Genomic DNA, 23,155 nt, shown 5'->3' with positions numbered 1-23,155 from the left:
GCTATGTTTGGAGCAGTATCCACATTTAAAGTTGCAGAAACAGATTTTGCCTCTCCCCAGATCTCCTGCACAGTTTAAGGCTTCTGTGTGTGCATGGTATGGTCATCATCATACAGCTCTGTATTCCTCTGAACCTGTCTGGTTTACCACCAGGGGTATTTATTTGGCCTGGAGAAATCTGTTTTTCCTGGCTCCAGATTATAAAAGAGTTTTGGACAAGTACTTCTGATTGTGATTTAGATATGCAGGTATATGTGAGATAACACAAAGGTAATAACTAATAATCACTTTCTTTCTAAATGCAGGGTAATCTGGATCTATGGAACAAGTTTTTCAAACAAGAATGACAACAGTTACATACCTCTCAGTGTGTGTTTATTGCCAGCTTAGCTCATTCTGATGACATACCTTTTCAGAACACCAAAAAATAGTGCTGACAGACAACTCTCAAATGCAGTAAATATGAAGTCATACAGCTGTCTAGTGTAAACACACCTGTCAAGTATTATTAAAATAAGTTACTAGATTACTGAAAATTTGCAAAATTATAAAATAAATGCTAATGGAAAGTATTACTAAAGATAATCTAATATTTATTAATAGTGACTGCAATCTAATTTAGTTGTTTTCTTCAACCTTTAGAATATTGGGACATGCAACTTTCCTATCTGCAGACTCTTAAGAAGCTAACTGTTCACTTAGCTGATTTAGCAACCTTGTATCACACACAACAACAGCAGCACAGCCTTTGGAATCCTTCTCTCACAATATTGAAAAAAGTTGGGGAATGATTTACCTGAGACCTAGATCTCTAAAAATGGATACATATGGTATTTTACACCAAGCAGTCCAGGTTCTCAAAGCCCACATCTGTGCCTTCTCAGCAGCTAGTCAGATACCACTACAGTTATGGGCCCTGCCTTCATCCATATCTTTTCTTAACAATAAAAATATTGATAGATTATTTGAGGAATTACAAGCTTAGAAAACAAAAGCTGAATGTAACTTAGGCCAGAGGTCATATTTTTAGTATGCAAGTATAGCTATCACAAAATGACAGGAATTGTTCAGACAGTAAAGAACTGAAAATACTTTTGTAAACATATCCTAGAGTCACAATGTTCTTTATTCTTGTGAGAGTGGTCTTATTGCTAGATTTATCATTTTAAAGTTTCATTAAACAGGTCTAGAAACAAAAACTTAAAAGACTTTTCAACTGCACGGTGTAAAAAAAGCTCCTGTGAAACTCAGTATTTCAAGAGTTACATCAGGAGTGTCACTACTGACGTGACATTAGTAAGTACATGTCACCTGGAGTTGGTTACATTACTATGACTAATACTGTATATGACCGTCTGTTTTACATGACCGTCTGTTTGCGGGGGGGTGGGTGAGTGGGGGGTGCACTAAGAGACAGGCTATCCAATGTGTGAGATGAGACTTGATGACACCTTCCCATCTTTTCCTGCCAGAAGGTCTTCCATGCTCTGCTGTTTGGTTGTAGGGCGTAGGGGACACTCTCCAGTTGCTACTGTACAAACAGAATGCTGAAGGCCATCACAACACAGCACACAGCCACGTAGGGGCTCTTCCGTTCACCTGAGAGGGGGAAAAAAACCAAACCAAACAAAAATTCAGGCATGACTAAACAGACCTAGCTTGCTCCTAGCCTAACACGGTAATTATACCTTTGCACATGCAAATTAATATTCAACATTTCTAGCTGGAGAAATGCTATTACAACTATAGCTGTGTATTGAGGAAGAACACACAGGGGAGTGGGAAAATTAAGATGTAGGATAGCATATATTGCTACATAAAGACAGAGCTGGAGCTGTTTGCTTTAAGCAAAGATCAATACAAGGACTTCTACCTTACTATAAACCATCTTTTCTGAGATGCAGTTTCCAGGAAAACATTTAAAAAGAAAAAAAAAAAAAAAAAAGAATATATTGCTGCTATCTCTTAGTGCCAAAGAGAGTCAGGACGCAGGCATTGGAAAGCCGAACAAGACACCAAATCTTTTACTGGCTCTGTTCCCAGTTCTGGCTAAGGGCTATTGCTGCTCAAAAGCTGTTCTGTGTCAGCTGCAAAGAGGTGTACCTCGATGCTGTCTGGCCATGACAGCTGCTATATGCAGCATGCATCTTCTATGCATGGTATCATGTAGAAGCCAGCTAACCAGTTGGGGAGCTCACAGAGGCCCAGACATGGCCAGATGCCTGTCTTGTTTCTTTGCTAGAGAGACATAACATTGTTAGCATGTGGAGAGGGCCTGGTCCACAGATTTTCAGGTTAGTGATAAAAATAGCCTTTTACTCTTCTACTTAAGCATTACTCTTCATGAATCCACCGACTTCTCTCTGGAGAGCAGAGGTACCCCTACACTGGATGGTACTTCCAGCCTACAAAACTGTCAGGAAGCGTTAACACAGCATTGACTCTTTAAAGTCAGAAGATTCCTGTTTTTACGCATTCAGAAGCATTAAGACAGAGGTGGAGCTGTTTGCTTTAAACAAAGTTCAATTTCCTTTTGCTGTGCGAGGTCTTTTGTTTTACTATAAACCATCCTTTCTGAAACACGGTTTTCAGAGAAACATTAAAAAAACCTGCCAAGGTTCTCAAGTCTAGCATTGAGGTGTAATCGTCAGAAAAAAAAAAGTCTCTTTTACCAGCAGGACCTTCAAACACAGGAGGAACAAACTTTCCATGGCAAAAGAAAAATAAAATACTTGTAGTGACACCTCCCATAAGCAGGAGTGCCTGCCCCAGTGACATTACAAGATGTTGTCATGATCTGGCATATATTTAATTAAACTTCAAATAACTGAATGAATTAATGTCTGCAGCTTCACATCTGTTTAAAATAAATTTTTGAGGAAGTCCACCTCCTACAGTTTAAAGGATTACAATTTTCATACGGGTTATACTTCCCTGCTCTTAATTTTCTTAAAAGAGAAGTCACCATGTGGCAGGATTAAACATCATTTTGCACAACTTTGTAAATATGTAACCACTTGCTGGTTATTAAAATCTTATGCACAGTGAAAAGGTTGTTTAAACATACTGGGCAAATTAAACGTAAAGGAAACCAGCAGGCATTTTCATTTTTAAAAGCCTACACTTTCTACATGCTTTTGTGATTAATACAAACAGAATGATAGGAATCATCTTGAAAGCCCATTTCCCATACTGAGGATATGGTAGTTACGTAAGGAAACGTACAGAAGGAATGTTAAGATGCTACGTTCTCATCTGTCAGTCTGAAAGAAAGTCAAATTGGACCACTCTAGATGTAACTTGAAAAGAAATTGGTGCTTTACACGACAAAGAGAAAAGGAAGCAGTTCAGTAGGGAGCACAAGAGTGCATGCATTACCTTGGATGCAGCAAATGCAAACACATTAATGTTACTACATGATGGGAAAGCAGGACTATATTCCACATGAACTGCAGTTCTTAACTTTATCAAGTTGACAGGGACCTCATAAAACCTCTTGTGCACTCTTTTAAATAGTTTTTAAACTGCTGTGCATAGCTAATAGAAAAAATATGCTTGCACTTCAATTAACTAAAAAAGAAGATTGTAAGGAAAGGTGTTCTCTTCAACCTTGAACAAATCTTAATGCAGCTGTATTTTTATATTTGTTTTTGCTGGTATAGCTCAAAATTAATTTGACAGCTGCCACCCTGCCAGTATCCTTCAATTACTAAACTTCCATATCCTTCAATATTAAAACTGGTTCTGCTATGTCTATTATCTAAATAGGACAATATCTGCAATCATTTTAACAACAGGTCTTCACAAAAACCTGTTTTTTGCATCAGTGCTTTCTGACATACTGGAAAATGTATGTCATGTCCCTTTCAAAGCCTGAGAATGCAGAAAAGGGAACCATATATTTTTCCTTTAGGTTCAATGACAAGTAGGAAGATCTAGAATTACAAGTTCAATGTTCTGCATTAACAATGCAATTTCAAGAACACTGTTCTGATGATGGATTTGTAATTTTTTAAAAATCTTGGATATACCTTAATGCTAAGACTGAACTTCTGTTGCATATTCCCATTTCTTTCTCAAAATAAATTCAGACTAAGGATTAAAATAAATATAAATATCAATGTTATAGGAAAATGTCTAAAATCAGATAGAGCTGTTCAGCTTGCACAGAGATGCCACTTGACAGTGACAGTTTTGCATAATTCCAAAGTGCACAGAAGCTAGCAAAAGAGAGAAAAAAGACATTTGTGATTAAACAGAACCTTACTGCATTATGAATTCCGTGTTGTTTTATTACTATAAGGTAAATATCTGTTTTTTGTCAGTAGTCCATCAGAATTTCAAATAGCAGTTTTTAAGGAATCATTGATTTCTTTCTATGTTAATAAGTATGCCCTTGGTTATTTCATGTAGTAAAAAGTGCAAAAGATTTTTGCAAATATAATAACACATATATGAATTGACATTAGAAAATGCAGACTTCCATGATGCTAAGAAAGATAGTTATGCCCCACACCCCAGCCCTTCATTATGTCTCATGGAGGTAAAACCTGCATTTTTTAAGACAATGTATGAGTATGGGTTTCATTGCTACACAGAAACATTATCCCAATAAATAATGCATACTCTAGAAAAAGCACTGGTCTTAAAGATTTCAAAGAAAAAAATTTACCAATCCTGGCGCATTTCCAGAATATTCCCAATAGTCTGTAAAGACAAAATAAATTCATTAGGCTCTTGGCTTAATAAAATAATTTACAGCAACTGATTTTCTTTCTTCTATGCTAAAACAATCCAAATTAACAGTAGTTTGTCAACTTGACAGTCTTCTCAACATCAGAAAACACCAGATACCTGCACAGAGGGGTACAGGCTATGAACTGAACAAGTGGCAAAGTTCTTTCTAAGTCTAGCAAGGTTTTTGCATGCAAGAAAAGCAAAGATGCATTTACTCAGTCTGTGTTCCAAATCTAAAGATTTCATCAGAATTCTACATTCTAAAGTACCCCAGAGACAAAATTACGTAAAGAAAATAAACAGAACTAGAAAAGTACTGCAGTAGGAAACACCAACAGGCCTCCATGTCATTGTACATGGAAAACTTTTTATGTTAAGATTTTGAAGCAAGTTTTCCTGCAGGTATAAGAAATGATAAACCTGAGTACTTTAATGCTTTGTAGTCTCTCTTTTGTACCTTCCTTACCAACAGTAGATAAAAACCCCTCTTCTAGCAGAGCATACTCAGAGTTGTAATCTGATACAGAATACTTGTGTTGAAATAAATATCAAAACAATTCTTCAGGTTTGTTTTTACTCTTTTACCAAGGTTTACCTTGCTCATGTCTCATTAATGCTGCTTGCCCAGAACGTTAATTCTCACAAGTGAAATAACAACGGAGAAAAGCAGAATTCAACTATTCAGAGCACATTCAAAGGGATGTACAAGCATGTATGCCACAAATTTATAATATACTGTGTAACTAAAATAATCTCATACTGACTGCTCAAGAGGAACAACAGCAGGGACTGCTTTAGAATCTGAGGAGGAAGAGGGGAAGAATACTGAAGCATCCTGAACTAGAAGCCAGCTTTCAGCCTTTCAAATGTTGGTCAAAACTGTGGTGAAAGCTTATCTACAGGAAGGTTTCCTTCGTAGTATGACTGGTTGCAATGCAGTAAAAACATCTGGATTCAACCATATTGTCTATTTATAGATTTATGGACTGAAAAAACCCTAATTATTTTTCCTCCTTCTCCTGATATGTTTATCAGTAGTAACTTCAGCCTACGTTATTTGTGGGGTTGCATCTACTACCTGCTGTGATGGCAGTTCTCCAAGTGATTTCCCACAGTGCTTTGAACCCATACCAACAATGGTCTGATTATCTGTCTTCCCCCTTTCTTGGGCTCTGGCAATTGCCTATTTTTTTCCTCCTTGAATGTGGACAGGTAGTTTTGGGCCACTTGCGCCTGCATACTTCAGCAGTCAACACCTTGCACTTTTTTAAAAAGAATTTCTGTGCTACTTCATATTTTATGGCCTCTTTTATGGTCTTTGTTTACTTCAGCCTCTCTCCCTCTTTCCACTCAGCAGCCTCACCTTTACTTCTGAAACAAATGTCCAGTGTCGGGAAGGTGAGAACCAAGTGGCAGCAACTGACTGAGGTTTTCAAAGTCAAAGCAAAATGCTTTTTGACTTATGTACCTCTTGCTGACCAATTTATTGTGAAGAGCATTCCAGCATTTTCATTTTTTAGAAAACAGGCTTTTTTATTTGTGCTTTAGATCTTTTTATCTCAAGCCAAAAGTACTTCTGTATAGTCAAAGCTCATTTCTTCTGCTTTTATATAGCTCCGCAAGCAGAAGTAATAATCCCTGCATGTAGACCATCACACTTTTCCAGGCTAAGAGGTCATACAGTAAAGTAACCTGAAGACATCTATGCACTTTTTGAAGTTGCATGCAGGTAAAAAGGCATTCAAGTGTAAATCTTATAGAGCAAAATACACAGCCCCATAGTACTGTGTGGATGGCACTTAAGACTATCGAAACCGTCATTACTCTTTGTAAAATTAAGATTTACAGATTGCATGCTGCAAAACCAACAAAAAAATTCCACAGCCCAGCATCTCATGTTGCCATCTCTCAAAAACTTGGCCAGGAACTCAAAGAAATAAAACATTACTGTCCTTTTCATATGCATATTTGAAGAATCTTACCTGGGAAAAAGAGTATTAACTCAACTCCTTCAGGCAGTCTATAAATCTGTTGTATTTGCCTCACAATCTCAGCAAGGCTATTTCTTTGCCTTCTCAGGGTTTTTTCGACCATGTGTAACAATGTAAAGTTATAATTGAAGTATTGTACATTGTTCCGAGCCCTAGAAAACCCCCTTCTTAGTGAAAATATGAATTTTCCTTTCTGATATGGGAGGTACAAAACAGTTAGAATATGGGTTTCATCAGCTACCCTTACTGCAGTTAACAATTTATGAACTTAAAAGTCACCACTGACATGAGGACTGACAAGCCTTCTAACAGATGACAACAGTACCTTTTTAAGTGACTTGTGCTGCTATTGGAACAGCTCAGTACATTTGTTTGTCCACATAGTTTGCTGCTGAGCAAAAGTAAGTTGAAATCTGGACCTTCTAAACAGTTATAATCATGGCCTCTCAATGAACTGGGGATCTCACATTGGAAGAAAAGCCTGTGCAGGCCTTCTCCTCCTGAATTTTTCCATTACTGTTCATCTCAGGTCCACAACATGCACCTCTTCAAGTCAAAACCCGTTTGATTATTACAGAAACAATGCTGCCTTGAATGAATCTGCTCCAAAATAATTTCTCCTGAAGCAACTATTCAAAGTAATTGCACTGTTCCTTATTCTCCCCTTCAAGTTCATCTTCATCCTTGTTTTGATGCAGGTGAAACGTGTCAGTCTGGCTTGCATACCTGCTGTTTTCTGGCAGCCACAAGTCAACTGTGCATGAGCTGCTGCATATTCCTGGCTTTCAGTGTTTATGTTAAAAGCACTGATCATGAAAGTGGTGTTAGTTATCTGGAGAACAAAAAATCCAAAGAAACGAAACCCAGTAAGATGAGAAAGTGTTAGTGGGGCCTTAGACTTTGGCTGCTAGACTGGGAATGCTGCAAAATGTAGCTGCCATGTGTTTACCAGGACAACCCCATTGCCACTGGAGGAGGCAGTGTGAGAGATACCCCACTGCAATGCTTATGGCAAGTCAAAGGAAATCTCCACTGCAGATAAGCTAACACATCTTTCTGGTGAGCAGGGAGGAGAGAATTATGTTGTGGTAGGCATTCTCCTCTAGTTAGCATGAAACAGTAAATCTCCACTTGCTTTCCCAACATTAAACACTACTGCTCAGGACAAAGCACATGGAAACACTCAAGACGTGTCAGGGAAAATGAAGGTTTAAAATTCTGTTTGGCTTGGTAGGAAAAGATGATTTTGGCAGAAGTCAACAGAATGAAATACAGTGTTATGAGGATGGGTGACATCACTTTGCAACACTGTCTCTCAACCAGCTGAAACATGTTTCTTTACTTATTATCAACAGATTTAAATCTTCACCAAAGTTACCGCTCAGTCAGAAATACAGTGAATAACTATCAACATTTCTCCTCTCTGTCACTTTAATATTTTATTGCTACTTTTTTATGCTATTAATTTGGAGCAGGAATAATGAGGTAAGATCATCTCTGTGGTAAAATGAAATATCACTAGAATTTATTTTATCCAGTATGTCTAGACATTTCCATTTGAGCATGGAATATGTTAGTGGAGAGGGACAGGGGTTTAACAGCATATGAGCTCCATGTAAATATCTACCATTCAGGAAACAAATTTCATTGCTTCCAGGCCAACATTTTATTCTCCAGTACAAAGTAGTCTACATACGTATATATAAAACAAAAACAAAATAGTATGTCCAACATCCATATAAATACAAACCTACAGATCAAACGCCCAACTCCTCCACTGTGTCAGCACCCTTTGAAAACATTTTATGAAAAAAGTTCTATTGTACTCCAGACAGATTTGCCTCAAGAATAAACAGAGTAGCTCCAGATTAAAGGAAATACTCCTTGCCAAGAACAGCACTAAAATTTTAATCAGTAAAATAAATATTCTTACTTCTTACTGTGTATACCTCATTGACTATTGTGTTATCTTCCACTAGCAGACACGCAAATTCCCCTCACCCTCCCCAGTCCTTCATGAAGTCATCCTTTCTTTCCATCTTTACTTTTATCAGAAGAAATCTCTCATGTCAGTGGCGACCTCATGGCCTCCTATGAAAGGACACAAGCATTTTCAAGTTTGAACTCCAAATCAAAAAAAAGCTAGTGTACTCTGGGTATCTTACATTGCTAAAAGAAAACTTGTGTAATAAAATAGCAATTCCAGAGGTTAATTACAACAAAGGTTTTCAGAGGACAAACACTCAAGGTTCTTGGTGACAAGAGTCTACTTAAAACATGACACTTTTTCTGAAAATTAAATGCAGAAGTGACAGAAGATACTTAGGGAAAAACCATTTTCTTTAACAGCAAATGACCTAATGGAAAAAATGGACAAGACAAACACCCAGTGCCCAAAAGCCTGTTTTTTCCAGCTAGAACATTACTAGCTAGAATTACCTCCTACTTCTATAAATATTATCTCCTTTGTATTAACCTTAGGTGACAGTATTACTGAAATACTACGGATAGTCTCAGTGGTTTCTAGGTCAAAATTGCCCAATCATTACTTTAAAACCACAGCATTTAAATAACAGTTCTGCATACTGCTGATTGCACCAAACATCCAGTCACACTCTTTATAGCACAAAGAAAACTGGTAAGCCAAAAGGTGAATGGGTATTAACAGTGTGAGGCACAGATCTGGCTCTGTGGCTGTCCCCATTTCCCACCCCCCCAAAAACTGTACTGGCAAGCAGGGTAGAGAAGAACTGTTTTGCAGCAGTATTGGCCCTGCAACATTAAGCGCATTCCAGGAAAATAGTGAACACAAAGGAGAAAAACATTGGTCACCTAGGAACATGTGCTTTAGGAATGAAAGTGAGAGATGAAGTTAGAATGAGCAAAGGACAAAAAAAATAGGTTAGGTTTTGTAGAAGCTTTCAAAAACTCCTCTACAAATTCCTTCATCTTAGAGAATACAAAACAATGACTTAAAGAGATCATACATCACAATAGTGTTGCTTATTTTAAAAAAAATTTTTAATTTTCTTTAGTTACAGATTATTGCTAAAGCTGTGTTTCAAACTTGTACCTCCAAAATGCCTATCTTGAAAACAGAAAAAAAGCCAGCTTCTGCTGTAATGTTTTCTTACCCACCCTAAGAATCAAAAAGAAATCATTACAGTAATAGCCACAAGTAGGAAAATGTTTTCTTTCTGTCACTCATTTCTGTATCTTTAATAAGCATCCAACGAGAAAGTTGCAAATCCAGAAAATAACTAATAAAGCTATATTAGCTGGCTTTGTTAGTTAATAAATTCTTACTATAAAATTGCAACTAAGTGCTTGCAAATACCTTACTGCATTCTATTGTAAGGTACAAAATGAAGATTTTTATCTTTGAAGAGAGATTTTTTCAAAATAGGATTTGTATTATCACACACCATTAGAAGTTACTAAAACATTGCAGTTAAAAACAAACAGCTTGTATATCTTTAAAATGATCAGACTACATACCCGGTTTTATTTTTGTCCAGTAAGCTGGGAGCCAAGGATCTGATATAGGCACACGTACATATGAGTAGCAAGATTACAGTCAGTAGACTCTGAAAATTGAAGATGGCAGACTACGGAAGAAAATTAGAAAAGAAAAATTATATCTTTGCAGTACAAAACTTCCCTCTCTGCATAAGCTGGAGAAAACAGGTGATCCCCTAGACAATACCCATTAAAAACAAAAAAGAAACCTACAATGCCAGTGAGCCAGAAACTCTTTTAACAGCCCGTTGCACACAATGGTGGAAGAATGGAGTTTTTCCTTCTCAATCCATCCAAAGAAGGGTAAAGAAACAGCAGGCAAAACGGTAACCTTACAGTTTTGCTCCCAGGCACCTGTTCCAAAGCCAGTTTGTGGAAAGCCATTAGCAGCAGGCTAAGAGTTACAGAAAACAGATGTTCCCTCCTGGCCAAGAATACGTGTAACTGCGGTTTGCATCAATAGAATATGGTGGTGGTGGTGAAGGTGGAGGTGAAGAGTATTTGACAAGTAAACCAGTGGCAGCCAAGAGAGAGAATAACAAGAAATATGTAGGAGGATTGTTAATATACTGCTTTATGAAGACTACACCCAAAATTCAACAGATTTGTAGAAATACATACAATTAAGCCTAACTGAACTACAAAAACGTAACTAATTTTATTTTCAAATCACCTTTTTAAATTTAAAACATCTTTAGATACATTTTTAGAAGTGCTAATTATATGGAAAATGCTGGACAAATGGAAGAATTGCCTTAGCATTCAGTAGTAAAGTTCTATTGTTTGATAGTAAAACTAATCTGCCTACTGGCAGTAAGAAGAAACAATTTTTGAGAAACTGCTACAGTATCTGGCTATTTGCTAAAGTTTAAAATATCAGTAATAGGCAGTAAGTGCATCACAACCTTTCCGTTTTAACTAAAGGCTGAGTCTTGTGTGGCCAACATGTTCTTTATTTATTAATTTAGAAGCAACTATCATTGCTTATGTGAAACAATCTTTTTCCAGAAGTATAAACATTATTGGGGGAGAGAAGGTACTCTCCATAACCAAGTACAAAATCTGGAAGAAAGACAGCTGATGCTGATTTCCAGCAAGTGCCACATCACCATTCCAATAAATAATGCACTAGCAACATTTTTTTTTTCCCAATAGGTTCACTGAATTTTTAGTAGAAATATTTGCCTACTAGTCCTTGTGCTTTCTAGCTTCTAATAATTAGTCCCAAATCTGAGACTTAGTCTTCTTACAATGTGAAAATAATCCAGCTGCCTGAAACTGCAGTTTTATTGTTCCGGGTTTTTTTAACTTAACATGTCTCAACTGACATTTTGGTCAACTTAACAGCACCAGGTAGTATACTAGGCAACAGCTTACTTCAAACAGCCTTATTTTCTCTTTGCTCAACTACCCTCATTTGCAAATCCTGTTTAGTCTGAACTCCAAAAAAAAGGCAAAGCAGACACAATAAATTCACTCTTCGTTCTGGAGTTCTGATGAATTTGTGTCTAAATATTCGTATTTTTTCATACTGCTCAACCCAGAAGGCTGAGTAGTAGTATTTAATTAAGTGTAAGTATTTAGCACTTATGAAAGGTATTACATCTCAGTTTCCTTCTTCAGGCAGAACTTGGTGGGACTTAAGAGCACATCAGAGGTCCCATTTCCATAGCCTGAGGCACATCTCTGTTGATCTATGTGCACTTTCTATGTCACAAAATTCTCATGTTTTGAAGCTCCAATAATCAAATTTCTCTAAATAGTTGAGGAGAATTACAAAAGAAAATCACAATATTTCAGTTCAGTATTGACTAACAGCAAATTAAGAGAGAAAAATGAGAAGCTTTAGTAGAAGCAAAGTCATTGGAACATTCACAACCCTTCTGATACTGAGATCTAAAACTAGTAACAAAAAAAACAACATAACCTTAGGTTACATAGAAGTCTTCATGAATCATATGAAGCAATACCTGAACATGCATACAACTGCCAGCCTGAATACATGCATTAGAGAGGACTAGATACACAAACTAACTTAAACGTCTAAGTTAATGGCGTTCAACAGGCCACCCGTGGGTGCAGAGTTACCCATTAAGAAGGAACAGCATGGAGAGGCTCAAGGAGCAACTGAACAACTCTGCCTCTGCAGCCTGTATGACAGAATTCAGCATCCTTCAGGGCATGGCCTCAAAGGCAGCATTAGCCACTGGAGTGGGTGTGCTACTCTCCCCTTTACTTCTGCGTGAAGCAGGAGCTCTTTTGCATCAGCCATCCTTCTGCTGGAGCAAAATTCCCAAGCTAGTTCCCTCATTCTTCACGCCCTTTCTGTTACAATAGCCTGAGAGACAAAAAAGGGACAGGGTGAAAATGTGATTATTAAGATGCAGAGGGAAGGTATGCAGTAGAGAAAGGTAAAGAGTAAATGGCAACTACACGCAGCAGCTGACATGCAGGAAGGTTTCTGCGATGAGTGAGAACATGGAGAAGGGACATTACACGAGTGGAGCAGTGATCCAACACCCAAATCCAGCCTTCAGCTCCTCAAGGTGAGGCTACCTGATTTCCTCCTGAGCCACAGTATCTGCTAAATCATGTTCTCAGTATTTTAGCTTAGCTAGCTGAGTCATCATTTCTGTTCTGCCATGTCATAAATAACGGACAGATTATTCACAAAGGTCAAAACACTGCCCATCATTATCAGCAGACTTTTGCCTTTGTACTAGGCACAAGCTTTGGCTGACTTCAGAAACCAGGAAACTCGCAATTCCCCTGCAGAGACAACTCTTAGGACCTACAAGAGGCAGTGTCTCCTGGCTCCCGCAGGTCTAGGAACGTGACGGGGCCGGATCCAGGAGCGGCTGCCTCTCAGCAAAGCCAGATACTCCCTATCAACTGATTAATTTGATCAGTCCTCCGGGAGAGACAGCTGCTCTCGACATCTCACAGCACAGTGCCTGCCAGAGCTTGGTTCCCATGAATTCCTGCAAGCTTTCTCTTGCAGCTGCTTCCCAAGGAGGCTGGCGGTATCGGGTACTTCAACGTACAAAAATGGCAGGAGGGCACACTTGCTTCCTCTTAAGCAGGGACTGTAAATGTATACTCATGAAATGTGTTATTAGTCAATCAACAGGGGCAGCATATAATTGTTCTTTGTTGGGCTCTTCATATGTTTCTCCAGATTTACAGCATAGGGCATCGCTGTAATTACAGACGACATTCCACTGAAATGTTCTCTGCATTACACATTTATCTATACAGTCACTTTAAAATGACAGACATGCATATTTTAAAATTTGTTTACAATTTTAAACAGGAAATGAAAATTTATTTCTGAAGTAGATGGCTTCACATTTCACATCTGAAGTCATTCTTATGGCCCAGAAGAATTTACAGAAAAGGGCTATTTACACCCAGCGGCTCGAACTGATGTAATTAAAAGCTGCTGTAAGAGTCACACATTACTCAGAATCCTTTTTAAAAATACTGCATTCACATACCAAGCTATTTGGAAAATGTTGTAATGTAGGTGGGCTGCAGTTCATTTGGTTAAACTGGGTTCCTCTGATCCAGAAGTAATTAACTGGAATTTTTAAAACACGTTGACTGGCTTAATGTAGATCCTGTGAGCCTCATTCCCACTACAAAGAAATTTCAGCACATGGAGAAACTGATGCTATCTTTTAGACTGTGTCCACATGCTGGTGAAATGACAACTAACTCGGACTGCAAATGCAGAAAAGAATCAGCACTGGTATTTTATTCTTGTTTTAGACAGTGCAAGCTGTCGCTTTAATTATATACGCTGAAATTTTCTACATCTGCATTTGGCACATTTCTGAGATGGTGGAAACACCTTATTAGTTACATTCTGTGTTACTTAAGTAATGACACTTCCCCTTACTCCCCCCCCCCCGCCCCATGCTGTCTCCAGGTAGTTGTGGAGCACTATCACATCACCTGCAGCACTAATGAGGTATTGTATTCAGCACAACTTGCAAGAGCAAGTTTTTTCATAAGTCTTTAGAAATTAAGACCGTGGATTTTAGCTTTGAGAGCTACATGCCCAAAGGCTCTTTTAAATCCTTCCCAAAATTAGAACTTAAAAAAATGCCTCAGTATTATTTCCCTGATCATATCGTATCTTATTAAAAATAGTTCCATATAATACACTATAGAAATAAAGAATGAATATCCCTGAAAATTTTCTTGTGTTCAGATTAGCAGTGGTGGCATGCATTAGAAATACTAATGGTAGTTAGAATACAAACATTACAGCTAGAGATATTTGAATGTATTCCTATTCAAGTCTGCATCTGAACAGTGTAGCTGTCAGCACAGAGGATACTGGGGCAAAACAGGGAGTTATAAGGAAAGGAATGGTCTCCAGTTGCCTCTGGAAGACTCCATCAGTGAGTCCGCTACATCACAGGAGCAGGACATGGTGCGACAATTCCTTTTTCTGGGGTGAGAAGAGAGGGAAGGAGGAGCCTGCAGAGGGAGTAAAAAGAAATCTATGGAACAGTACATGGTAATAAAAATTTAATATACTAAAGTATAAACTAAAGTTTAATATACTTTAGTAACTGTTGATTTAGAGTGAAAAACTTCCTATGTGGCTGAGAAAGGGAATCCTGATGGGCCATAACATTTGCAAAGCCCCTGGCAACCTGATTATAGACAAAAGTTGTCAGTCCTGCAATTTAGTCAGCATTAAATTTACTACATTTAGGGACAAGAAAAAAAAAAAAAGGAAGCAGCTCAGAGTTCTGGTCATCAACAACTCTTGCACTTTATAGGAGTATTTAATTCAATGTGCTGAAAGGGAGGGCACGCTCAGACTGCCTAAATTTTTACTGATCACTGGTAAATGTGTATTCAGCCTCAGCAGACATAGCCGTAATAGATGCACTGATCCTAAACTTTTTTCTACAGTGAAAATAACAGGCATAACCAAGACTTTGTACTGCGTCTACCTCTGTACTTTTTATTCGCTCCATCACTCCCACATTCTCTGATTCAGATACTGTTTTGTTCCATGTCTTTGCAGACAGCACCACAGAATTATGGACCACTGAATGATGCAATCCCTGGGTAGCACTATAATAAATTATGTCTTAAGTTTTGATACAACTATGTGCCATGGAGGACCTGCTGAACTTCCCCTTGCCTCATATACTTCCATTTAAAACAAACCACCTGATACCACAGTTCTAAGGGGAAAAAAACTTGCAGGAGGAGAACATAAACCCTATACTGTTGTCCCCCTGGGTTGGTAGAAAGCATGAAACAAAAGCTCTTCCAGTTTATCTGAACAGACTTAACACTGAAACTAAAGCTTAACCTTCCCTAGACTTTCAGTATTTACAAAATGATTACTCTACCTCTGATTGCAGCGTGACCATGATTTCATCTGTGTGTGCTATAAAAACAGAGGCCATTGTAGTGCCAGCAAGTTGTTAAACTTTGCCCCATAGTTACTATTATAATAATCAATTTATGTGCGCAAACACAGATAAATTATTAGAATATTCCAAAGAAATGACAACTGCATTTGTGTAACATGCTGCAGACTATACAGTCTTTCTATAACAGTTTTACTTTTTTTTTCCTCCTCAATATTTTAAAGTTTATGGATGATTATGTTCTCTGGAACCAAAGAAACAAATGCTAAACGATACCTGATCGTTTAGCTGCCTTTCTCATATTAGAATGTGAGCAAGAGCTTACACTGTAGTTAAACTGTGGTTAAGCAAGAGCTGATAAAAAGGTAAAAGCCTACATTAAAATAGTAATGTAGGCTTCAAATCCCATCATAGAGAAGTGAAATCAATCTATTAAATTTTAATGGAGAGGTCTTAAAAAGCTGGAAATGTGTATTATCTAAAGGTTTCCATTAGGTACTGCAATTCTTATTTTCCCAGTCTAAATCTAATTTTTAGGAGTATAAACTGAAAAAAATAATAGGAAATAAAACATGTAGGACTACTCCCAACCTGAAGGTCAAAGCAATTGCTAAAAGTTAATTAAAACATGCACATAATTACATTATTTTCCAACTTATTCTGAAACAATTTGTTTTCCCACTGCTGCCAAATGTAATCTGATAAAAATGAATGGAAAATAAGCATTCGTAAAAGAGGCATGCTAATTAGAACTTTCAGAAAGATACAAAACCTGCAAATCGGTTAAGTTCAAAGCGATTATCGGCAAAACTACACTGAAGAACTAAGCAAGAATGTTTAGACAAAACTGGTTTGTGCTTAGTAAGTATCCAAATACTGTCCAGTTAGCAGTTACTGGTTGCTCCAACAAGAATAGGGTTTTTCACTCTAAGTTTACTGCACATTCACCCCAGTATTTGGTTTCCAAGGAATTTAAGTACAATATTTAATGCTCATTCACATTTCTGTCCAAAATATTGAAAGTTCTGTCTAAAATCCATATTTTTGCATTCATAAAATTCAGGCTGAGGCTCAATAAGAGTAATAGGGAATCTTTACCCTAGACATTTTTTGAAGAAGTCATCTAATTTAAATGGCAAGTACAGCACATAGGAACTAAAATGTATGCTTTTTAGTTAACTGGAGACTAATACATCTGTTTAAAACATAACCAATCTCTCTAAACAATCAGACAATGAATTAACAGATGGAAACAGTTGTCCTCTCCTACAAAAGCTCTTCTGACTTCAACACATTTAGGTTTTTTACTGCAATTCCAATCCACAGACCAACACCGAAATGAGACCTCAAGGTGACGATGTTGAAATTCCATGCTCACTTGAATTCCTTCTTCTTGCCCCAATACCTAGACAATAGTTTCAAAATTGAACTCTTGGTGTAAGCAGCTAACAGACACAGCATTTCACCAAAAAATTTTACAATAAAAAACAAAGTGAAAGCTGCAATATTAAGCTTTTTTATCAGGGTTACTGTAAAACATAGATATATATGTCCATATATTTACTCAACAAACATAGACTTATGTTAGATGTGGCAGTAAAAGCTTAAGATACCTTTTCCTCCATGTCTCTGTTGCAGATTATGTAGTTTGCAATTTTACACAGATTTTTTGTCTGCTCTCTTTCCCCATTAGGTAACAGGAGTAATTTCTATAATCCTCTTTTTAGGATGCTGAAGCTAAGTATGTTCTCCAGAGTAATAGGGAACCTAACGGTAGTTTCTGGAACTATGAACAGAGCAGGTGATATTCAGCCATTGCCACAGAGCTCTCTAAAAGGACATATATCTTGATTTGTAGCTCTTTTACCTCTCCTGCCCTAAAAATTTGTACATTAGGTATTTCTAGAGTATAGTCAAACAGAAGGAGAAAAATTATCTGTGTAAAGAAAGAGACAACTTCTCTCATAATGAGTAAGTTCCAGCTTCTCTTCCTGTTCATCAAAAAAGTATGCCTAACTTGCACCATTCCTATGTTTTTGGTAACTGAGCAGCGTAGGTTCTGTCAAATTAGCTAACTCTTCCTTCTGAAGCTGCACACCACAGTGCTTAGTTTGTTTACCTCAAGTTTACAAGAGAATCTTAAGAAACAGTAAAAACTGTTTGTGTGAATGGAAGAGGTAAGATTCATTCTAACATGCCAGCACATTTTGCACGAGATGACAACCTTACTCTAATAAAAGCAGCATGCAAAAAGCCTGAGTTTGTAACAGAAGGTGCTACAGGAATTTGAACATGGGACGTGGAAGAAAGTCAAAGTTCTTAAAAAGGAAGATACTGAAATATTTTTCTTTGTTGTATTGAATACTTTGATGGCTAAAATTCTATCTGCCAGTGTTTGATAAATTTAAGAAAATAATGTTACGGTGAAAGTTCTACTACATACCAAACTCACAAGTAAGAATCAAAACTAACTAGAGACTGAGTCCACAGCACAACAGGAAAAAACCAGATACCTTCTATTTCTCTCAATGTCTTTTATCCCCACAGAAAGCCTGTGCAATTCAAAGCTGAACTGCATTCCTGAACATCCTTACAAAAAGCCTAAGAAGTTGCTGCATGCAGTAAAGGGACAGTATGCTCTTTCTGTTCTAAAGCCTGCACAAAAAGCTTACCTTTTAATTTACCTAAGAATTAGAAAAAAATTAGTAACATTTTATGTATACTATTTAAATACTTTTTTGTGTGTTCATTAGTAGTAGAAACATCTCTTTAAAACATGAAAAATAAATACTTCTTTATCAAGAAAAAATGTACTTAGTCAAGAAATCATGAAAAGCTCTGCTAAGTCTCTGATGTCCCATGCCACTGGGCAGGCCTACAGCACCTCTGCAGGTCTCTTGTTTGGCAGATTTCAGATGCGTGGTTTGGATTCTTAGCATCTGTAATACAGGTAACATTTTCAGCAAGATGCCAGCTGTTTCCAGCAGAAAAATGTATTCAACACTGTAGCTATTACAGTGGATGTGCATGGTGTCTAATGCTGCAGCCAATCAAAAAATTAAATAGTGACATTGACTATTTTATGGTAGCTTCCTTTTCTGTTCAACTTAAGAGTTTGGATCATGAATGGAAAATCTACAATGTATAATCAGCCCACTATTAATTTCAAATGGCCTGCAGAAAAATGTGATCCCCACTTCTCATGCTATTACTGAATAAAATTAAGATGTTTAATAGCAGACAGAATGCCAAAGATGTTTAATAAGAACTACTCAGCGCTCAGCAAAGAAATGGTTTCTCACAACTTGTGTCATTCCTGGACTATTCAGGTATGTGGTAAAATTTGCAAAAGCAGACTCATTGCATCCTACTCTTCCCAAATCAGAACAAGAGATGTATCTTACGAAATAGTTTTCCCTGTTCTATAACCACAGAAGCAAAATATCGATGATATATTTTCACGTCTTCTTGTAAACTGACACAGAAATATCTATACTGAGCACTGAGTTACTGAAGTAACTCACAACATGCCTACTCCACAGCAGCATTACTATTTAGAAGTGCAGTTACAGATGGTACGAGATTTACTAAGCACCAATACTTGTGTAGTAAACAACATACTTCACTGTCCCTACCTATCTGCACTGCGCGTCCTATTTGTCCTTTCCTCTCTCCTTTTCAATGCTCTGACAAGCTTGTTATTCTGACGGGAGGAAAGGTACACGGAGAGTAGATCCTTCTTGCCTTCTCCTCAATTAGGAGTGTTTGCTCCTACTGCTAGGGGCATGCCAGAGCTGCCATGGGGGTCAACAAGCATCGAGTGCAGGGTCACGGGTGAGTTGTTACATGATTGGTAGCAAAGGAGGTCCTAGCATCTTCTTGCATAACAGCTTTGGTGTAAGAGTAAAATCCTCAGATTCCCAGCAAAATCAGATTAGCTGGGTACCAAAGGCCTTATCAGATGCAAAATTTGTTACTGCAGCTGTAACTCCCTGAAATTCTAATTGCTCCTTATTCAAAAAATTCAGTGCCTGATAGCATTATAATACTGACATGCAAAAAGTTGTCCATCATTATTCCAAAATAAATTCATAATACAAAGACATCCTAAGACTGTAAGATGAACTAGGAGATGTTTTTAATCCTACCTACCTTTAGGCCATGATAAAGACAAAGCTATTAGCAACTTTGAATCAAGATTGATTCTTCCTTTTAACTTTGAATAAGCCAAACAACAAAACTTTGTACTTGAAGACTCCTAAAAGCTCTTTTGCAGAACAGTGTCTCAGATTCTGCTATGTTTATATCCGAGAGCTTGGTTTGGATCAATATTTACTAATGAATGCTTTTACAATTGGTTATATGAGCAATTCCCCTTCCTTCTATAAACACCATTCTAAGATAGCAACAAAGATTGTGACAGAAATGTTTGTCCTCATGGAAAGTTCCCCAATCAATTTTTCGGCAGTAATGTGGGGCTCAAGGCCAGTCCTAACCAGAGGGTGAAGGGAAAGAAGCCATCTTTGTGAAGTTTTCTGCAATTATTTATTTTCTTCATCACCAAATTGCAATTACAGACACAAGACATAGCTACTAAGCTGGTTTTTTGTACATGTACTCATGTTTGGCTGCAATTGCACATTTTTGCTACAGAGGAAATTGAAGACAACCCTTCAGCAGGTAAGAGGCTCATCATTAATTTCAATATTACTTTAGGCTTCTTCCCTCCTTCCACCCACCACACCACATGCATGCGGCAAATTTTTCAACCCCACCAGGAAAAGTTTTGTTGAGTTTTCAGATATAAAATTTCAAAAGTTGACAGGATAAACTGACACCATGATTTGTAAAAGTCAGGAAACAATACATATTCTGCTTCTAAATAAATTAAGCAGCTGTGTCATTATACTGCATCCTTTCTGTTTCCAGTAACTTTTTAATCCATTGAGCAGCTTCTATCCACTTCCAAAATTGGTTTAAGTTAAAACAGTAAATTTTTCTTCTACTCACTGGCAGTGAACAGGAAAAAAATAAACACAAGCTGTGCTTTCACATAAAGGAAAAGACAGGTAGAATCCAGCTTATATATATTCTGTTTGGCAGCAGCTGGCGGTTCACCAGCACAAGTTTTGACTTGCTTAGTAAGGATGTGGTAAGGAAGCCCGGGAGACAATGGGATAGAAAGTTCCAAGGGATAAAGTCCTTTGGAAATAATGCTTCAAAAATTATGCTATTCACAGAGCTACTGCCTTGCCACAGTTGCAGCTCATTTTCTTTGGAGAAAGAGAACAAATTGGAGGTATAGCTCTACTCTCTTCCATTTGACAATACACAGACAGCAGCTGTTTCCTATCTCACAGTCAAGTGTGAGCTCAGAAGAAAGTGTCATTACCAACAGCTCATGACTGCTAGTCCCAGAAGACAACTTTTTTTTCCAAAAAGCCATGACACCAGAAGTAGCATCATGGAGAATCCGAAGTCCTGGATATGCCATGAGGGTTATTGTTTTCCCTGAGCAAATTCCCTGAGCACCACAAGACTGAGGAATCTCATTTTCACCTCCTATGACACAAAATCACGAGAAAAGTCTCATTAAAAGATTCTTACTTCAGGTTCCTTGAAACATACAGAGTAACCTCTAACAAGCAACACGGACAAGCAGAGAAAAAAATTCTCACAAGATCTCATATGCTTGCCATAATCTTTTTTCTAAACATCAGCGTTATATTTAAGTGCTTAATGTAAATGTCTCACTGATCATAAAGGTTCTCTTGCCTTTTTTCTACAATCTCAAATCATTTTAAGTACTATGAAGAACACCATGGTTATGTTGTTCTTCTATAGTATCTACCTTTTCAAGGCACTGATCAGAGGTGAAGTATTCACTTCTCTTTCATCTCGTTTTCTGTATGTGTGTTTTAGATCTTCTGAGATAATTTATGCCTCTTATCATGAAAACCCTTTGTTCACTGTTTGAAGCCACAGATTAGAACAGGTTCATCTAAAAGATCTGCCAAGGAATGCTCAGGTGAGCAACTTCCAGCAATTTCCTGCTGGTGACAAGATGTGGAGCCTAGGAACTTTTTTTGAACGGAACCATAAGAAAGTTCAAGATATATTACTCGTTTAATAAATATGTGGGAAGTACAAAAAGATTCAGTGGAAGTTGTACCGTATATATCGCTGGTGATGGATAACCTGTCAAGGTCAGGCTGGATGGGGCTTTGAACAACCTGACCTAGTGGAAGGTGTCCCTGCCCATGGCAGGTGGGCTGGACTAGATGATCTTTAAGATCCTTTCCAACCCAAACCACTCCATGATTCTAGAAAAATTTTTGAAAATGCTCATCTTCAAATAATTCTGTGCTAAAGTTATGTACAAACCTTTGTTTGTACAGGGAAAGGTTTTCTCTTAGCTATTCCTTTGTTTTTCCTTTTAATTTAGAAATCATGTATCTGCACTGCTTGTATAAAGATCAGCTGAGAAGGCTATTTCACAGCACAGCTTTAACTCTAACCCAAACACAAATCTTTCATTTATATTCCCTGGACGTAGAATGAAAAAAAAAGGCAGAAACCATAGAAAACATAAATGGCAATGCTAATAAGCCTCTAGGTCAATTCTATATATATTGCTCGTGGTTTTCATTAGCAAAAGGACCTAGGCCTCTGACACTATTCCTGAAAAACGAGAACGGCATTCAGCTTACTGCTCAAGAAGCACGATGTCAAACAACATACCCAATAAACCAGAAGGTCAGAAGAGACAGAAATACTATCCTGACAGACAAGGCACTGCAGGTCAGAGCAAGGACTGCCGTCCCAGGAAAAACCCGGGCTAGGCCGGTAGAGAGGGAAAAACCTGTCGGGCTGGGGGCGAGAAAGGGACCAAGGAGCCGCAGACATGCCCGTTTGCGTTAGTGCTAGGCCAACTGCTAAGCAAGGCTTTACGGCAGAACTGGGACGGCTCCGTTCCCGCGGGCTCGCTGCCCCGCGGCGGGGCGAGGGCCTCGGCCTCTGAAGGGGTTCACAGGCCCGGCCCGGATGGGATGCGAGGGGCCTCTGGGATGCCAGCGGGCCCGGCAAGCGTCGCTCGGCGGTACACGCGGCTGGCACGGAAGCCGGCCGTGCCAGCGGGAGGGGGTCGGGGGCCGGGGCGACCCCGGAGCGGAGCAGGCACCCCCCGCCCGCCCGCCGCCCCGCGCTTACCATGGCTACCCGCTCGCGGCCACATCACACTTCCGGCGGGAGGGAGCGGGGAAGAAGCCGGGCGGAAGCGCGCCCAAGGGGCGCCCCCTGGGGGGGGAACGGGCAGTGCCGCTGCCGGGATTGGCAGTTGGCGATGTGAGGGATCGCGATTGGCTGGAGCGGCCGGAAGGAGGCGGGACGGAAGGGGGAGCGCGATTCTCATTGGCTGGCGCGCGGCGGGCGGGAGCGCGGCTTTTTCGGGTAGGCGGAAGCGGCAGGGCGGCGGTGCGGAAGGAGGAGGAGGAAGAGGAGGAAGAA

At 38.6% G+C, this 23,155-nt stretch overlaps 1 protein-coding gene across 3 annotated transcripts; it reads right to left on the bottom strand.

Annotated features, from left to right (window-relative positions):
• Positions 1-358: 358 nt before the first annotated feature.
• Positions 359-22,956, bottom strand: TMEM167A (transmembrane protein 167A). Of its 3 annotated transcripts, none has more exons than XM_052775784.1 (4): positions 22,859-22,956; positions 10,227-10,336; positions 4,673-4,707; positions 359-1,599 (listed from the first exon to the last, which is right to left on the bottom strand). In XM_052775784.1, exons 1-4 carry the CDS (start codon positions 22,859-22,861, stop codon positions 1,529-1,531), a joined length of 219 nt encoding a protein of 72 aa, XP_052631744.1. In that variant the 5' UTR covers positions 22,862-22,956; the 3' UTR covers positions 359-1,528. The 3 variants fall into 3 exon arrangements, with proteins under 3 accessions (XP_052631744.1, XP_052631743.1, XP_052631742.1); XM_052775783.1 differs by lacking the exon at positions 22,859-22,956 and adding an exon at positions 17,263-17,289; XM_052775782.1 differs by lacking the exon at positions 22,859-22,956 and adding an exon at positions 13,745-13,804.
• Positions 22,957-23,155: the final 199 nt, after the last annotated feature.

This window comes from Harpia harpyja, chromosome Z, assembly GCF_026419915.1.
Source record: "Harpia harpyja isolate bHarHar1 chromosome Z, bHarHar1 primary haplotype, whole genome shotgun sequence".
Taxonomy (NCBI): domain Eukaryota; kingdom Metazoa; phylum Chordata; class Aves; order Accipitriformes; family Accipitridae; genus Harpia; species Harpia harpyja.
The sequence above is the reverse complement of the archived record's forward strand: the minus strand, read 5'-3'. Positions and strand labels throughout refer to the sequence as shown.

What these genes read in the sequence shown, in the direction of transcription:
- TMEM167A (XM_052775782.1), bottom strand. Translation starts at nt 13,789, where the DNA reads ATGAACTGCAGCCCACCTACATTACAACATTTTCCAAATAGCTTG. An exon ending in AACATTTTCCAAATAGCTTG is followed by an intron (nt 10,337 to 13,744) that starts GTATGTGAATGC and finishes TTTCTTCCGTAG; the next exon opens with TCTGCCATCTTCAATTTTCA. An exon ending in CTGGAAATGCGCCAGGATTG is followed by an intron (nt 1,600 to 4,672) that starts GTAAATTTTTTT and finishes TCCCCCTCTCAG; the next exon opens with GTGAACGGAAGAGCCCCTAC.